We start from the raw sequence: 18,454 nt of genomic DNA on the forward strand, positions 1-18,454 counted from the left end.
GGCAATATATAAAGATGAGGTCAAAGCTTTGATTAAAGACATCTGTACTGCTTTCCAACCTGTTATGTCACAGCATTAGGTAGAGGAATAAATAAACAAATACAAGCCTAACCTGATTTATCTGTGTGTCCCCACATAAATTTGTTTAATGTAAAAACAAATAAAGCAAAGCTTTGATGGAGGTTGAGCAGAATTTTCAACATCTGTGCAGATAAATTTAATTTATTCAAAAAGAAAAAGCAGCATTAGTGCATCATGTAAAAGCTGATTTAAATGATTTCATACAACAGAAAGCATATGCACTAGCTAAAACAAATTCAGTTTGCCCTTAAAACCCATTTCACTCAGACAACCATTACTTCTGAATTTCCTTCTACGATAATGTTCAGTTATTTCTTCTTTTTCATTCTTTTCTTGATTTTACACATTCCACTAACTGAAACCACAGTTAAAAGTCCCAGGGGCAGCAACACCCTAAACGCAGCTTCTGTGTAGCATCAGGCAGGTACACTTCACAGATTGCTTCTGTGTATCTTTACGGGCAGATCCTTAAAGCTGGTCAGGTAAAATAAGCTAAGTACAACGCCTTAAATAGTTGAACATAAATGAGTTACAGGTGCTTGAGTATTTTTTTAAAAATAAATCTTTCCACTATAACACATTCAAACCCAGGAAAATAATCTCTATGCAACAATAACTCACTGTAGTGGAGCTATACTAGCTTATCTCTGCAGCAAGGGACAGAGTACTAGGAAGGCTACAGATATTTTTTCCTGAAAATTAAAGATTAGTCAAAATGATAAACTCCTGGCTGAAACTTATCAAAAAGTGTTAAAGCGAGAGCTAAAAATTCAAAATAAAAATACTACGTATGCATCTGAAAACTATAGCTGAAAAAAACCTGAATAGGATTAATACGCTTTTAACCTAAGGCAGGACTGTAAAAAGTCTGCATGTGATTTTTGAAATCATACAGGCGCACAAAGTATCACCTCAACTGGAAAAAGATGATGAATATACACTGTAATGTTGTAAAGACCCCTTCCTTATGGAAGAGGTTATCAACTTGTGCTTTAGGGAGGCTGTTATCACACCTTTAATTGTACAACAGAATCCGTACCACTGCTTCTCTGAAAAACTGAACACGGTGAGCATACACGCAAAACTCTTACTGACTTTTAAAAATATTTTGTCCTTTCCTGAATGCCAGTTAGCAAAGAAAAGAGTATTAAAGAGTGTCAAGCCCAATAAGCTGCTATCATTAGGAAACCTTTAAGTGAGAGCACAAACCTGAGGCCCAATACTACCCCTCTGAGTGGCAATGAGGATGGAAATGGAATTTCGGGACTGAACTCCTCAAAGCCTCAAGCAGGGTGAACACCCACCTCAATGTACCTCTGATCTTGGTGGTTCCAACAGGAGAAGAACAATGCTCTTACAAGAATAAATAAGTACGCAGGAAACATGCCCGTTTGTGTGCTTTATTTGTCTTGCGGAACTGATCCAGTATGGAGCACTGTTTTATCTTTTTTTTACTCCCATTCTTGAACACCAGGATGGTAATCTTCTTCAGAAGTAACCCACACAGAGAGCTCCTGCACATTGTTCTTCTGGACTTCAGTACGCCAGAAAATTGCATGTTACAGTATCTACAGGGGTCAAGACAGGTCCTTCCTTAAAGTAAGTTAAGAGAAAAATTCCTAGGTATAGATTCCCTGGGGGGTGGGGAGGAAAAGACAAAACGCAAGTTATTTTTGAGTCATTAAAGTCCTTATTAAAAACCCCACAAAACGAACCCCAAACTTCACAGGCTCGTATACATAAAATAAATCCTTGCTCTTCACTTTCACTCTCCCTAAAAATCCCCTAACTTAGGTTATTTTTTAATTGTTAACTTGGGATTCCATTGTTGATTTTTGCAATCAGAGAGTGATGAAACACACATACCAATTATTCTCTTGAAATCTGGCTATTTACTGTAACAGCCAGAACTTACGTGATCCTGTCTTACCACTTGGGCTTTATGAGCTATGCATTCCATGGTTTTAAGCCTGAGAATAACAGCCTTTACCAATTTTCCACATCAGTGTAGGTGTTTCAGTCAGATCCCTAGCACTGAATAAACTTGTGAGTGAAACCATAAAAAAGCCACTTGTTTTTAAAGGTGACTCTGTAACAGGGATAAGAACTGGAAGTTGCACCTTTCAGCCTCTGCATTTTTGTCTTTGTTTAGAATGCTAGAAGAAGCCATCCGGAAGGAAGAAAGATTATGAGTATCTAGAAACTAGCTGTTTGACAGAGACAGAAATGCTGATAATGAGTGGGTTGTGTCTGTCTTTTTTGGCTGATCACAACAGAGGTCTGAAGCAAAACAGAAACTCTTGATATGTTTGTGTAAAGAGGCAGTAGCATAAGGGCGGGCAGCAGGAGTTCAGCTGAAGTTCAGGGCAGATGCTGCCATTAGTTTATACTGCAGGAAAGTAAAATTGCTTCCGGATTTACCTCTTCCTCCCAACATCAGCGTTGAGCCATGCTGTGTCGCAGAGTCACAATGTCAGTAGGAAAGCAGTCTTTCAGCAGAATACCACGTTCGCGATGGCAGTCCAGCTCTTCAATAAATCCGTACCAGTAGATGACTAATCCAGGGCCAAATCTATTAAGCAAAAAGGAAATGAACATAGGAGATTGTGTTAGGTGAACCTTAATTTCTCACCTCTGTGATTCCAGCACAAGTAAATCTGTTAATTTTACTGCTAAATTGGAAGGAGTATTTGACCTCTACTTAATTTTCAAATTTTAATCAATGTTGAATTGATATATGTCATTAATACCTGATTCCATGTATAAAAATGCTATTCAGAGACTCAAACAATCCACATCAGAGTTTTGGTTTTTTTTTTTTCCTTTGAATACTCTGCACGTATCAGTAAAAAAAGACCCATGCCTTAAATATTAAATAACATTTAGTGACTTGGACGCATACAGAAGTCTCTCTTGCCATGCACTCTGCTTCTTCAGATTTGGGCACGCAGGCATTAAAAATACAAGGGTTTACGCAAGTCCCAGTTTATGCAAATTATAATACCATGAAGATAACAATGAATCCTTAAAATACAATCTCTACAATGAGCTATTATTCAGGTAATTATTAATGTAAAGCACAATTCAGAAAGAAATAGAAAGTTTCTGCCGTAACGTCTCTGACATGTGCCTCAGGAATTCCTCAGATATTGCTAACTCTGACTGATCCCCACTAGGCAATCTCAGGAAGTAGCCCCATGGACTATTTTACCCATCAGGAAGTTCAGACCTTCAGGCTGGGTTCATAAAGAAGTAATCACTATCAATCACTGTGTACTGCGATATGTTTTGCACATCAGTTTCACGTTTTTCCTACTGAGAGCACTTAATTAAAGGGCAGCACTACTTTTGGTGTAGTGTTGCAGGAATTTTACAGTGAAATCATAAATTATGAATGTTGGGTTAGTAAAAGGATGTCTAAAAACAGAACTGCTTTCTGTAGTCTAACATTACAGCAGTCTGTACAACATTAGGCCAAAAAGCTTTTTCTTTCCTTGATTTATTATATGCTGTAGTGAACTTGCCAAAAACAACAGCGCAGGATGAGCTGTTAGATACCGTCTGTACAAGAAAAAGTTCAGTAGAATGTCATGTAATGGTTTATATGCAGAGCTGTGCTCAGGACTCAACCAATATGGTAGCCAATTTTTGTTAATGTTTAATTATAATAAAAATGTGTTGGGGGGTGCACAGTAACCTAAATGTCCACTTAGCAGACAACACAAGCACTCAAAACCGTGGGTAGTGCCAGACCGGCTTCATTAGGGTGGTTTCTTTCCAACAATGGAGGGAAAACTTCATTTGATGTGCTCATGTAATGGAACAGGCATCAAAGGAAGAAGAAACCCCTGTGGCTTCCTCCTGCAGTTTCAATTAGATACGGTAGTCTTTTGCCCAAAACTGCTGCATAGCATTGCAACATTTTGGTTTATGGCTACTACTCTTCAACCTAGAAGTGGCCGCAGTTTGGTGGCAAAGTAAATTACCCCTCAGCACAGCTGAGGCAATGCTGGCAAATGTGCTTTTTGCAACTGAAAGATGGTATTTGAAAGTGGAAAGGTTAAAACTCTGACAAATGCAGCTATACTAGGTAAAGTAGTCAAACATGTTCAGCATTGAATAAAGCAGAGACTAAGAAGTGGCTCATACAGAAGGACGATGCTGCCTACACCCAATTCCTAAGTTTTCTCTGGCTAGCCAACAACTTCAGCCTCTGCTGTCTCTCCATTTTCCTTTGCTTAAGCTCATGTGGGGCCAAGGTGTGCACGACCTCACTGTACCACGGAGGCCCGCTAGCTTAGCCATAGTGAGGAGCAAACAGCGAGTGAAGCCAAGGACTGATGCTCACCGCCTCCAGTGAGGGGCAGTGATTTGCTAATGCAGGATGGGCCTACTTTTGTTATTTCACAAACTACTTATCTGTTCCCACACCAACCAAACGCAGAAACGGGATAATTGGGTGGGGATGTTTTTAGGTACTAACCAAAGTTCTTTTAAAAGCAAAAATCCCCAGAAGATAGAGAGCAGACCATACGTTTCTAATGGGCTATTTTATGCAAGGCAGAAGCTATGAAACGACCACAAGTACTTACTCATTATGAGCGCACGTGCCAGGTAAAATCTTGATGCTAATGAGCAGCTGCTCAGCCCAAGTTTTGAAGGGCTCATTTTGCTCTGTGTGGCAGTCTGAATCCCCTATCCACCATAAAATGCATGGGGCACTGTGCTTAAGTAATTTGTTAATTTTTTTTGAAATTGTAATTTTTAATAAAATTAATACTTTGAGATGCCTTAAAAGGCTAATTTATGTCTTTCTAGCAAAGCACAATTTTTCAGGAATATTTTGTACTTAAAAAATTATGTTCAGAAATGCCAAATTTGATGATAAAATTTATATACAAGAACATCTGCGTACCATTAATTGCAGGAGCAAGTACGTCTTTAGCATGAAAACATCCATCAACCTGTTTTCGACTGTGTTGTTATAGCAAAACTATTTGCCCTGTGCCGCCTAGATTGTACTTTTTTCCACTATATTGTGTCATGCCTTCTATTATAGCTCTATATCACACATCCCGTATGCATGATCACATAAAAAACATACCATACTTTTGTTTAAAAACACTTAAGTGCAGTACTTAAGACCAAAATTAACTTGTTGGCACATTAAGCATTTGCCACTGACTATCAGGAACTCCTGCTGCTAAGTGCTAATTTCACTCTCATTAACGCCCTGAGTTGGCAAATCACAAACAATGCCACTGGTTAATTACTGCTGCCTTAATTTGAAAAGACACTTAACCTTTTTGTGTAAGGGGATGAGGTAGGGAAGTCTAACCTAGAAGTAAGAACTAGGTTCCTTAATCTTTAATTTGACTCCTTCCAAAGTGCAGATTTGACACCACGAACAACAAAACTCAGTGCTGTGAATGACTAAGTAAGGCTACAAATTTATTTCTGCATCAATTGTAACATTTAACAAGTTAGTGACTAACCCTGGTTTACACAGGAGAATAAACTAAAATGACAGAATGCTTACTCAGTATTGCTATGGAAAGGGGACTTATCTAGTAGCTCTGAGGAGAAAAAAACTTTGAAAGTGCCAAATGGTTCTAAAACTATACAGGTATGGTACACAAGATAGGCCAAGTTATCCCATTTCATAGGAAAGACACACTGGAGAAAGTTCAAGTTTAAAACAAAAATCAAGCTTAGAATGTAACAAACTATGGACTCCTATGGATATTGTTCTTAGTCAGAAAAATTGTATAAATCACTAAAAATGTGCTTGTGTTTTTCCTCCCTGCCTTTTGTTCTTACCCTGAAAAGCTTAGGTGTGAAGGGACGTAGCCAGAAGTTATACCAAACAGCAGTTTTATCTATTCCAGTGACACTATTACTTTTAGAATTTTGCTTTTTATGGAGGTTTTTATTAAAGCTGAAAAGAAGTCCAAGTAACTAAGGTTTGGTTAATTCCATGCAGTAAAACTAGACTAAACAGGAAATACAGAGGTGAGCTTCCTTCAGAATATAATAAACATGGCAAGTGAAAATTGTCCACAGAGGTTGCACCAGGTTACTTAAAATCAAGCAATAAATATGTAGTTATCGTTACATAAATTCTGGTTTACTCATTGTCTAGTTTTGACATGAGAAGTTGTGACTACAAGGCAGCCAAAGCCAACCCAGCTGCACTTTAGTGCGGGGTCAGAGTGCCAGAAGTGCCAAAAGGCAGGTAGGCATGCTTACGACTCCATGGCAAGGCAAGAAGAGAGCAGGATTACAGAAGACCATGGATTAATTTAGGCCTAACTTAGGCTTGACATAGAAGACTAGATTTAGACTACCTACTAAGGGCAGCAGACGGCATCTTTCAAAGAATCAACTGAAACATTTGAGATAGATCCTGGAGATGACAGTAGAATATAGGTTGAGTATAGTTAAATATAGTTACAGGCTCAACAGTGCTTCAGATAAAACTTATGTCTGATCATACTACTCTAAAAAAGTCAGCTTTGCACTAATTGAAGAGCATTCAGAGGATCTTCTGTACTGGCTTAATGACACCAATTTTGAAGGAAGCCCATAGTTAAAGGAGTATAGATTTGTACATTGATAAGCCTGGGACACAGGGCTTTGCTCTTGAAAAGGAGTTTCACAGAGATACGCTGAAAAGCCAGGAGGGTAAAATTCAGGTAACCCAAAGCCAAATGGTTCTTCTTCTTAGAAAAACCAAACAAACCCCCACATCTTTGTATAAGCCAAGGGATCATTAAAGAAAAAAAAGGGAAAGAAAAAACTAGGTAAAATGTGAATCTAGGTTTAACTTGCCCTCCAGTTGAACCAGTTTCGTGTTAGAAAAGAAAAAAGACTTTTATTTATTTATCAAAGTGTCCTAGTAGGCTCACACATATTCTAATTCACTTCAAGAGAAACTACTTTCTAGTAATGTCTTTTCTTCTGGAATGTCTGTGTGGGGTCCATAGTAGCTTCTAAGAATTTGCCTAGACGTGTGGCTGCTGTGAGTGGATTTTTTCACCATCAAAAAGCCTTGCATGTGGTTTTATGAAAAATGTATTTTCAACACACTGCTCGATACTGAGCAGAAATGTAAAACATCTTGCAATTGTTTTTAAATAAATGTTCACTTTATTTATTCTTAGTCTGTTTGTTATAGATGGGTTGTACGCATCTCAGCATAATGTAAATAATTTTAATTCCAAGAGACTCTCATAATGAAATGCTGGCATATGAATTATTATTTCTACTATGCATGTATTTAAGCAAATATTTTATCAAACAGATTCAGATGAGTATTCATGTTGTACGAAAGAGTAACAGTCTACCTGGTTGGTGATTTTAATTATGAAGGTCACACTGGAATGTGTCTTTGAAGGACTGCATTCTGGTCCCTCGCTTTTTAATGTCAAATCATCAACAACGCCAGCTAAAAAGCTGGCTTTGTTTCCTTGTTTTTCTTTTTAAATATCAAACAAATTAGAGCATTACCGCTTGCACATCACTACTTATTTCCTGGGAAAAGGGAATTACAAAAATTCACAAGTAAATTATTACATTCTAAGTCAATTTAACATGGTTCTTGAGAATCACAGTTGTGAGTAAACTGGTTTTACTTGCAGTACTAATAAACCCTGAAGATAAAAGAATTAACCCCCCTTATAATATCTAAGAAGTTTACAGTTTAAGGACTCACAACTTTATTTTAGTGTACTTGTAGAAGTCTCATTTGTGGAGGGAATTTAGATATTGGCAGAGCTAGGCTAGTAGGCAACAACTGCAGACCACATTTTTGAGTAAGGTCAACTGGCATCAGTCAGCCAACTTCCTTACGTCTAGACCAGTTTACTACTGCTGATGACACAGCGTTATATATCTTGGCAAACATTTAATAGCCACTGCTCAGAAACTGACTTTGATTAGCAAGAAATTTTCCATTTAAACAGCTACCACAAGCCTAGTTCAGAATAGTTTGTAACAAGGTATTTCTGCTACTGTTCATTTATATAGAGTTTTTAAATCAAATAAAGGTACTTGTGCATAAAGAAAGTGCATTTTAAAAACTCTGAATGCAATTTAACGGTAACTGTGGAGTTTTATTATCCCCGTCACTTTTTAAATCCTCCACGCACTTTTGTGATCCAGTGACACACACACTGATTTAAATAAAAGATGCCTTCAAGGCATTACACAGCACCTTATGTCTTTGACTTCACAAAATCTGGTCGAAAGAAAGAAAAATAATTCCAATACTTAGTAAAATCAAGTAACGAAATGGTATTTTTTGCTTTAAAAATCTGATCCTTAACCTGTAACTCAGAAGGCTACAATATTTTTGTGCCCAACTCCCTTAAGCTACTTAATACTGTCTTCCTGCAGCAGCAACTGCACAAAAATATATTTGCTTGTAAATGTGGCTCAAGAAAATGTTTAATAACTTCTGATCACGTACTTTTAAAGATAATAGGAAACTTGTCCATGGCACTGGCAAGCACTATATCAAGCCTCACACACAGAATTCAGCAGCATATTATGTCTGAAGGATCCAGGCATCCAGTTTATGCTGCTTAAGGTAAAATTAACCAAGTAAAACCTAATCTGCTTTAAGCTTTGATGTTACCACAGTAGTTGAGGGAAGTCTTATTTTTACTGAGACAAGGAAAAAAATTAAAGTCTATTAATATTCTATGAGACACCCATTTCCAAGGAGGTTTTGACTCAAAAGTGGGAATTTCTTTTGGGCTGAGAAAGGCAGGCATTCCCATGAATGCCAGGTATTGATGTTATATGCAGTTGATATGGAAGTTGGAGTTGTCAGGTGAAAAAAAAGTGGATGGAAACTAGTATCTGACTCTATAGTCACACCTCTCTTGGATATGATTAAATCTTAACAAGGTGTTTTTTTTTTATACTAGCTGTCTTTTTATCTCTGCAATGAGACTATTAAGGCATCAATCAAATAGCAGCATTCCATCAGGCTTATAATATGATTTAATTGCTTTTGGCATTTGGAGAAATAAAAACAAATCAAGTGATATTTATGTGGATATAAGAGACCGTTTAAAATATTTTAGAATTTTGCATAGCACATATTTAAAATGCATATTAATAGAATGCACCAAAAACTGTGCAAGTCACTGTCATTAAAATATTATAAATACAATGTAACTTTTAGCTGCATAATACATTTTTAATAAACAAACTGTCGAAACACATTATTCACTTACATTTATTCATTCAGATCTGAGTACTGTTCTCCAGGCAAATAAAGGATTTTTATAATCCTCAATGACAAGTTAGGGTTTTTTAAAAATTTAGTTCTCATGGAAATTAACTTTTAAAAGCTATGATTAAATAACATTAAGGTTACACTGATTTACAAGGATCAAGGCTTTCTAAGTGAAGACTGATACAGTGAGTGAGAAAGAAAACGCATACTGGCTCAAGGCAGCTTGTCGTTAAGACGGGAGAGCCTTGAATGAACTTTGAATTTCTCAAGTTTTGTTGGTTCATGTCCTAACTTCTGTTGAAACATGTTATTTTGTTGTTTATTAATAGTATTCCAGATGCTTATCTCAAAGTGGCTGTGTATACTTCAGGTGTACCTTTTTTTTTTCCCAGTCTCGGCACCTTCAAAATCAGGTAGATGCTTTGCACATCAGACTGTAAGGTTCTGTGCTGTAAAGAGAGACTATAACATGCCCCTTATGCCTGCACTGCAGGATTGGGCTGATGTACCAAAAATTAACATGTTACCCACATCAACATTCTAGAAAAGAAATTGCTAATCCTCATACTGCTGGGCTGTTTCATGGAAATTATGGCCAAAATTGTCTCTGGCTTTAGTGGAGACCACTTGGATATGCATTTTGGAAAACAATGCATTTTAGCTGTCTGGGCATTTAGTTCCAGTATCTACCTAAAAGAGGTAATAGGCAGTGTTCTAGGTACCTTACTTAATAATTTGGAGATAGGTCCAAGTTTCCCTGAAATATAAGGATCTTACATCTCTTAACCATCTCAATACATGGCAAAGTGACTTCAGGCACCCTGGATGATGGGCATAACTAAGGAAGAGAAGCTCAAACAAAAGATCTCAATCTGAAAGGCACAATATAAGAAAGCTTTCTACGTCTTCTGTTTCAGAAGTTTCATAAATTCCCTTCTGATGGAGACAGTCTAATATTCTGTATCAGCTGTTTCATCTACATATTTGTCTTTTATAACTCAGGGCTAGCACATTGTTTTACTGTACATCTACAAGTGCATTAATGTGCTCCTGTTCAAAGCAGCAACACCCCTCCATCCTGCAACATGCAATTTGACGACTAGTTTACTAAAGCTATGCTACTTCTAGTTAAGTTGTTACTTGTATTTACCAGTTAAGACACTGCAAGAATGTTGCTCTCCTTTGAAAAGGCGGGGAGAAAAGGTGGTTGTTTGCATTACAGAATTATTCCATATACGTTGTTGCGGGAAGCAACACTTTCTGATTAACCCCAGACAAAGAGCGGTGCTTCCTGAGGTACTTGCTTGTTACTCAGTTTCCCTGAGAAACCTTATGCCATCAGTTCACTCTCCAGAGACTGTCGAAGCACGGCCGCTATTGTTTGATTCTGCACATTTGAAGCTGCGGATCAGTGTTGAGAGGAGTTACTGAGGTTACTTCAAACATTTTGTTAAACTCACAGCAGTCCTCCCGAAGGAATGCTTGGCTGCAAACTACCTCTTATCCCGGGTGACAGAAAACTTGAGAAAAGCTTTTGAGTACAGTTAGATTGAGGTCCAGGTGGCCATAAGTGCTGGTCAACTCATGTTGCCATTAGGTGATTAATAGTTGTTTATTTTTAGAGCTGGAAGTAACAGGCCATCCTAAGGCCAGTGCAAGATGATATCTGAATAATCTGTGAGTGCCTCATAGTTTGCAGCAATCCTTTCTTTCTGTGCAGCTGTTTATCTGGTGACAGTGCTCGCCAGAGTGATAGGATATGCCAAAAGTGCATTTAACAGAGGAGGCAGGACTGCTCCCACAGCAATTATTTTTGTTTAATAATTATTGTAAAATAAAACCAAACTAATTGGAAAAGTTGTTCAGCAAATATTGATAGCAAAAATGTTGATAAATAAATGCACTATATACCTGTGTGTTTAGCATTTGCTGAGTATAAATCTTGGAGCCAGCATTAAAGCTACCTCAAGACATTTTGAATGAATTATTAGACAATTCTGTATCTCCGAACCCTTATACACAAATATACAATAAAACAAACAATGTAACAGATGAATTAACAAATGGAGGAGAGCTCGTTTGGGCTTCCAACTTCCCAGATCAGAGCATTAGTCCAAGACTGGATAGTAAATCACACTGAGTATCTTCACACAATGTTGCTTAGCAGTTAACTGCCAAACACACTATTGTGCATAATTGACAGGCAGAAATATTTTATGTGTGATGCTGTACTTAAATTTACTGTCTCTCAAAGTGTAAGTCACCTATCCATATTAAGCAGGGAACAGATGAAAAAGAAAGCACTATGTCTGCTGCCCACTGCTGTGGCTCCTGATGCTCACCTAGAAGGAAAGCAAACACCTCCTCCAACCTGGAATGTTGTTACTGCCTTTGGAATCCATTGGCAAACTGTATTTTTACCCGGCATTCACTCTTTTCACTATGAATCTATCACTTAGGTCTAATGCCTGAGGCCCTTCAGCTTGTCTCCCAGTTGATACATATACCCAGTATCTGCACAATTCAAGTTGGCCCTGCCCCACTTTGTATTTGAGAATAACTTAATTTTTAGCTGTTATTCAGAAAAAGAGTGCATCCTGAGATGTATGTCTTAAGTAGCAACTTGTATCACCTGCAAAATATCCAGTCTCTCGGAAGACTACAAGAACATTTCACACGGTTTTAGGTGGAGACCGTTCTAGAGACTTTAGGAGACTACCAAGGCAATCTGTAGAATTATTACATTCATTATTAGATAAAGTAAGTGCATAACTGGGGATGTGCAAAGAAATCTACCTTCCTTTTCCACAAGGAACACCTTTTCGCTTTCTGTCTCCTTCACTTTATACACACACACACACACACACACTCGCATGCACTCTTTATTTGTGTCTATCAGCCAAACACAGCTCTACTGCATGCACCTTCTGAAAAATTCATAATGCTATTTAGATTTATTTACAAGTTATTTGTTCTTTCTTAGTATATACCAACACTAGAATTTCAACTTTCTTTGTTTACTATGCACTGAACCTTTCTGGGCTCACCGTTAAGGTATGGAATTCTGTTCAAAAGAATGTCAAAAGAATTTGTACACAAATGTACATTGCCATGTAAGTGAGCCTAGAAGGAGGGAGAGGAAGAATCAGAGGAAAATGCTATTGCTTGTGAAGGTTTAAAAGCAACAGCAGATTAGCCGAGATAGCCAGTGACATATTACAATCCATGTCTGATGAGAATCAAGCCAGAAGTCTGCAACACGATAAAATCGCATTAGTACGAATATTTTCCCCTCATATAATTATATGTTAAAAATAGTGGAAGACAAGTTCGACTCTGTATTCCAGTGGTTTGGGTTTTTTTCAATCTTTGCCATGCAATTGCTAGATCGATCTTCTGTCAAGTCACTTACTCTGTATATGGCATTTGTATGTTAGCTGTTCCCAAAGATGGTATGAAGGTTATTATCCCAATAGCCACAAGGCCTCTGTGTTAAATATAGCAAAATCCGTTTAGACAAATTTAAAACAAACTGAGAGTGACTATAGGGTTTTTTTCCAAAGGTCAGTATAACATATGCACCTGTACTATTCAATTGGAAGACACTGTAAAAACTGCTGTATTGAAAATGGGAGTCTAATGTCATCAGCAGGGAAGATTTGAATAAAATCCATGCAAAATGTTGCAATATTAACATTATGTGCAACACAAAGATTTTTCTCAGTTATTGCTGGTTTGGTGTCTGGTAACCATCACTGTTAAGTATTTTTAACATTTTAATAAATGAACAGAAGAAGAAAAAATCCATTAAACATAAAAAACTTCTAGTACTGAATAATCTTTTCACCTTAACTGTTTCTGTTAATCCTTTTTGTTTTATATGCAGTGTATTTTATTAAGGGTCATTGTTGGCTGGCGGTCTTCTAAGGGCATCAAAGACAGCACTAGCGGTCTCGTTTTAAACAAAACAGAAAAAATATGAGTTACTGAGCTGCTAGTCCTGTTCAATTCCTGCTCCCTTTAAGAAAAAAGCAAAACTAATAGAAAAGAAAAGCAACAACAAGAAGAAAAATAAAGAAATACAGCTTTTCCCTCCAAAGATAAATTAAGCTCAAGTAAGCAGCTTGGAACATCACGAACAGCCAAACACCAACCAGTTTTACCAACCTTTCTGAGACTTGGCTAACTTCCACTTGAGCACAGCTACCTTGTTTTTTTGTTCTTACATTGCCTAAAAGCTCAGAGTAAGTACATTAAGTGATAAGATTAGTATCTGTCGTGACCAGCTGTCTTTCCCTCTCCCTTGTCAGCCAAAAATTGCAAGGGGTTTTTTGGTTTCTTATTTAAAGTGCTTATTTTCTGATGTTCTCTCTGTATTTGTGATTGCAATGCCAAAGCATGCCATACTTTCAAAACGTAATGAAGGACAGAGGTTAAAAATGGTTCCTGAATTCCATGGTTGCTGTACTCCTACAAGAATCTCTTGAGAAAGCTGTCTCTCACAGAAATCCACTTGTCATGAACAGCCATAATGCAGCTTAAGGAGAGGTGCTAACATAAGGTTTCCATCTGCTCCAACCTGAGCACAGATCACTGAATATGTTGAAGATGGGAATGACACCTTCAACTTGAACTGCGTAATGGAAGCCCAATATAGACAATAAAAGATACTTAAGATATTTTTCCTGTCAGTCCCCTTAGTTTATAGCACTCTTGTAAAAGAAGGGGGTCTCCCTGTCTGGTCAAGCTAGACCATTGTTAATTGGAAAGAAAAAAAAAAGGACCAAACTCAAAAGAAAAATGAAAGAGAAAAGTAGAGTCAATAAATAAGCAAGAACAACTGCACCTCATTGAATTAAACAGTCAGTCAACGTTCAGGCAATTTGAACTATTTCCTTCTACTTCTAGGATCTCTCTATGCCAACGCCTGACTTTTGCCAAAGACCTGAAAATCTCTTACTGCACCTTTGAGGCATCATGTTTTTTACAAATCAATATTTCTACACTCGAGATAACTTTTACACATAGTTTTCAGTAACTGAAGTGATTTAGAGGTAGGCCTGTGCACAACAGAGTAGTACACCTTAGTTAGGTATTACATATTACTACATGCCAATAGAAATAGACTCAGCAAGTCTGGCATCTTCCTGAAGAATGAGACAAATTGACAATGGGATTCGGAGCTTTTCAGCACCAAGTCTTTGCTATGTGGAACTCCTCCAATGACAAAGTTATTTCCATCAGGCTACTGAGATGCAAGCTGACTTGAAATAGTGTGATACGTACTGTCCTGGTTACAAAAACCAGCTACCCAGTCAAAAACCCCAGCTGCCCCATACTCCTTCCCTGCTCAGAGGTATCCAGCAGCAAGATGTATAAATGGAAGCAGGCATATACATTTTTTTCCTCAAGCCTCCCTAGGCCTAACGCACTAGGATGAACTGGTAAGGGAAAACCTGCACTGCTCATACAGGTATTGTATTTTTGCTGAGGGTAAACAGGACTTCCACTTAGAGACTGGAATCTCTCTCCCTCTCCACAACTACTAAATCCACATTAACATTTTTAAAAGCTATTTCTAAAGCTATACCAATAGATTAAGCATTATTTTTAGTTAAGTTCAAAGAGAAGAAAGAGTACAGCTTTGCCTGCTCTACCTGATTTCGCTATGGCAACAGCAGAAAAACGGTAAATTCAGGAGATTAAGAGAGCTATAATTCCAGCTGAACCAGCAAAAATAAGAATTAAAAATTAATTTATAACTTCTTGATTACCTACAGGCACTTTTGAACCATTCTTTAATTAAAAAAAAAATCAAGTCAGACCACATATAAAACGATAGAAATGGTACAGAACAGTATAGAACAGCTTCTATTTGCTTAAGTAATGTTTCCACTTTAATGTACTTATTTCTCTCATTTGCTTAACACTGCCAATATTTCTACTGTGGAAATTTATGGAAATCTGACTTTAAAGAGCTTTGTGGTACTGAGTGATTTTTAAATTTTTTTATATACTTCTACTGAAGTGACTTGATGAGATTCTGGAATAAATGAAATATAACTGAGTAGCATGTAATGATGTCTTCTGACATGCTGTGAGGTAATATAGGCAGTAAAGTGTCATCGTTGTGGGTAAAATAATCTGAGTGCTTTTACATTGGCTTACTTTGCACAAAAGTCTGTCCCATGACTATAAAAAATGATGAGTAAACCTGATAGATTTGTAAACTTTTTCCATGGGCATTTAAAGACAATTGTACATTTGCAGAATACCTTGCTTATATACTGCAGGAGTTGGGAGACTTTCTAGTATTTATGTTAGAGAAACCCAAACCGTATTCCACTTTTTAGAAAACAAAACAAACCCAAACCAGATATTATATTTGGATTGCTACTGTGTAAATACATAATAAACAAAATCTAATAAAAGAGCAGACGTGGTGACAGTAAAGGAAAACTTTTGCCTTGTTGATGTCACTGTCTGGCAGCCATGACCAATCTTAGAATGTTTGTTGTCTTAAATAGTAAAGATCCAGGAACTAAAACAAAGAACTTTTAGCCAGTGTTCAAGTAACCTACTTTTTTACTGCAGATAACTATTCTGCTATATCATATACACGATCAGCAATTTAACCGTAACATGCCCAAAATATTGCTACAGTTGTTTTCAAACCTACGCATAGATATACAGTCTGCAATAAAGAAATGATATTTCCCTTTGCTTTCCCAGAGGAAGAAGGCGGCATCAATCTATGTAACAGTTGCTCAGTAAAGGGATGCAAACGCAGCTAAGGAAAGGGGAAAATAATCCTATAAAGTGCTGGGAGAGAGATTTGCAGAAAAAATCTAGAAATACTGTATTCCCTTAAAGACTTGCTTAGCCCTCATCTGGAAACTGTAGACAGGTCATTCAAGAAAGACGTGTAATAGCCAGATATGGAGTAAGGCTACTGCAATGCCCAGGGAAATGAACAGTTGCTCACGGGAAAGACTAGATGAGTTTGGCCTTTCCAGCCTCGGAGAGCAAAGGCTGAGAAGAGGTGTAATTGTCCTCCACCAACACATCTGCGAGACCAATGCTCTGGCTCTAGAAAAAACTTCCAGTGAGGGCAGTGGGACCAAAACACTTTAAATGATTTTAAAATCCCACTTGGTAAGTTTAACACACAGGTTATAAGACACGGTGGTTATGATAGCTGGGGACTAGACACAGTGACAAAATCTGACACATTCCTAAATGCAGTACAGGAAACTAATAATAAAAAAATACTCTCTCAAGCAATTTGAAATTATATCGCCACTGCTAACAAAATGAAACACAGACCCAAATGTTTCTTCCCTACCTGAGGAACAAAGACAAATGCCTGTTTAAGACGATGTATATTTATAAAAAGAGATACCAGAAAGTTATTCAGAATGCAGGAAGATAGAGAGTTTTAAAAAAGGTAAGATTAAAAGGAATCTCCTTTTCGAATGAGCAATATGAATCTGAACCATTGTTTATTGCCCACAGACATAGCTTAATAATTTAGTTTTCATAAATAATAATGGACTGTCCGATTTTTATTAAAGGTAACATCTTCAAATCACAAATGTTCTCTAGGCTTGGAAGATAAATACATAAAGACAAGCAAACTTTTCTAATCAAAGAAGTTCATACAACTTTCCTAATCTCTCTTTTTGTTTTTACAATGCATACACACAACCCCAAGCTCTTCTGGTTCAGTGTTATCCAAGTTACTCTTGCCTAATCCTCAAGCCTATAGCAAAGTGAACAATCAAAGATATGTTGAAAGGAATGTAAACAACCACCAAACCTTGGAAATCTGAGTAATAGCTTGTCACTAGTTCCCTGTCCTAGTTTTCAAAGAAAAAGTATTTTATTATCTGTAAGCAATAGCATGCCAGTCACACCTTCCTTTTTTTTTTTTTTAAATTAATTTCTGGATTCCTCTTAAGGTTCTGGTTGTAGTATACATAGCTCATAAAAAGTTCCTGGGACCAAGTGACTGTCTCCTCGCCCCTGACCCATGTGGAGAAGTGGACTCAGTGTGGATACTGCAGTTCATAAAGCACAGAGCAAATCTAAAGGCATAAAATTCTCAGCAGAGAATTTTTACCTGTAAAGCAACTTCCTGGCAGAGACAAGTGGGACAGGTGGGCTGCCTACTCATGGAGTATAACGCAACGCCTGCCACCTCCAACAAACTTGCCTGCAGTAAAAATGGCTGAATAAGGCTGAACATTTTTGCTTACAGGTAGAGCTTAACTTAACAGTAAAAGTGAACAAAGCAATAGCAACTGAATCAAATGTGACAGCAAAACCACCATTTTATGCACACACTTTATTACAGTTCTTAACTTTGTGTTTGTATAGCTAGTGAATTTATGCTTCAGCATGTCTAAAACTGAATTACAGAGACACACAGAGTGGTAATTTTCTGTACAGTCACCTACCAACTGAGTGAGTAAAAAGTGGGCTACTACTCCAGAAAAAAAAGAATGTACACTCAACTCCTTTGTCTTCCCTGTCCAGTCACTTACAGAAGGAAAATATTTACTGTAAGGATCAGCCATAAAGTGTCAGAAATTAGATTCAAAGTGTAAAGAAAGAACCACCTCTATCTACTTCCATATACTGCTTCTAGCAAGAATCCTTTTCATAAGACATGTTTTTGGGATACTTAAACAAAAAGTAAGAGGCATGAGAGATGAAAAAAAGTTTACAGAATATATTGTCACAGTGGATTAGTCTTTGTGAAGACAATAATGTAGAAAGATAGGTGAAGCAGAAGTGTGGTGTGAAACATCTGGACAACAATTAAAATAAAAATCCAAAAAGCATTATGTTAGAAAAGCAGACAGTTAAGCCATAGCATTCATTCAGCATTAACTGGCACTTGCCAGCAAACTTGCAATGAAGGCTGATGATAAATAAACAGATACTAAATGATGACACCTAAATGTTCACCCAATTTCAGAAATATAAATGGTCTAAAATAAGTTATATGAGGAGCAAGCAACCACCTTTTCTGACTTTGTATGTAGGGCTAAGTGAAATATTATCTATTCTCAAGATTTTTCCATAAAACAAGAGAAAAAAATTCAAAAATTTTAGTGTACT

General features: G+C 37.2%; 1 protein-coding gene across 2 annotated transcripts in view; it reads right to left on the reverse strand.

The window, feature by feature from the left end:
• Positions 1 to 1,638: 1,638 nt before the first annotated feature.
• LOC104835946 (chromosome unknown open reading frame, human C15orf41) overlaps positions 1,639 to 18,454 on the reverse strand; it is a 132,036-nt gene continuing 115,220 nt past the window's right edge. Inside the window, exons 11-12 of one of the 2 annotated variants that reach the window (XM_010574221.1) lie at positions 2,503 to 2,653; positions 1,639 to 1,715 (exon numbers count right to left, since the gene is read on the reverse strand). In XM_010574221.1, coding sequence (XP_010572523.1) covers positions 2,518 to 2,653 — 136 coding nt within the window. In that variant the 3' untranslated portion in view covers positions 1,639 to 1,715; positions 2,503 to 2,517. Of the gene's footprint in view, positions 1,716 to 1,968; positions 2,654 to 18,454 lie in introns of those variants that run through there. The other variant, XM_010574220.1, reaches the window with a different exon arrangement.

This window comes from Haliaeetus leucocephalus, unplaced genomic scaffold, assembly GCF_000737465.1.
Source record: "Haliaeetus leucocephalus isolate CR32 unplaced genomic scaffold, Haliaeetus_leucocephalus-4.0 Scaffold417, whole genome shotgun sequence".
Lineage (NCBI taxonomy): Eukaryota > Metazoa > Chordata > Aves > Accipitriformes > Accipitridae > Haliaeetus > Haliaeetus leucocephalus.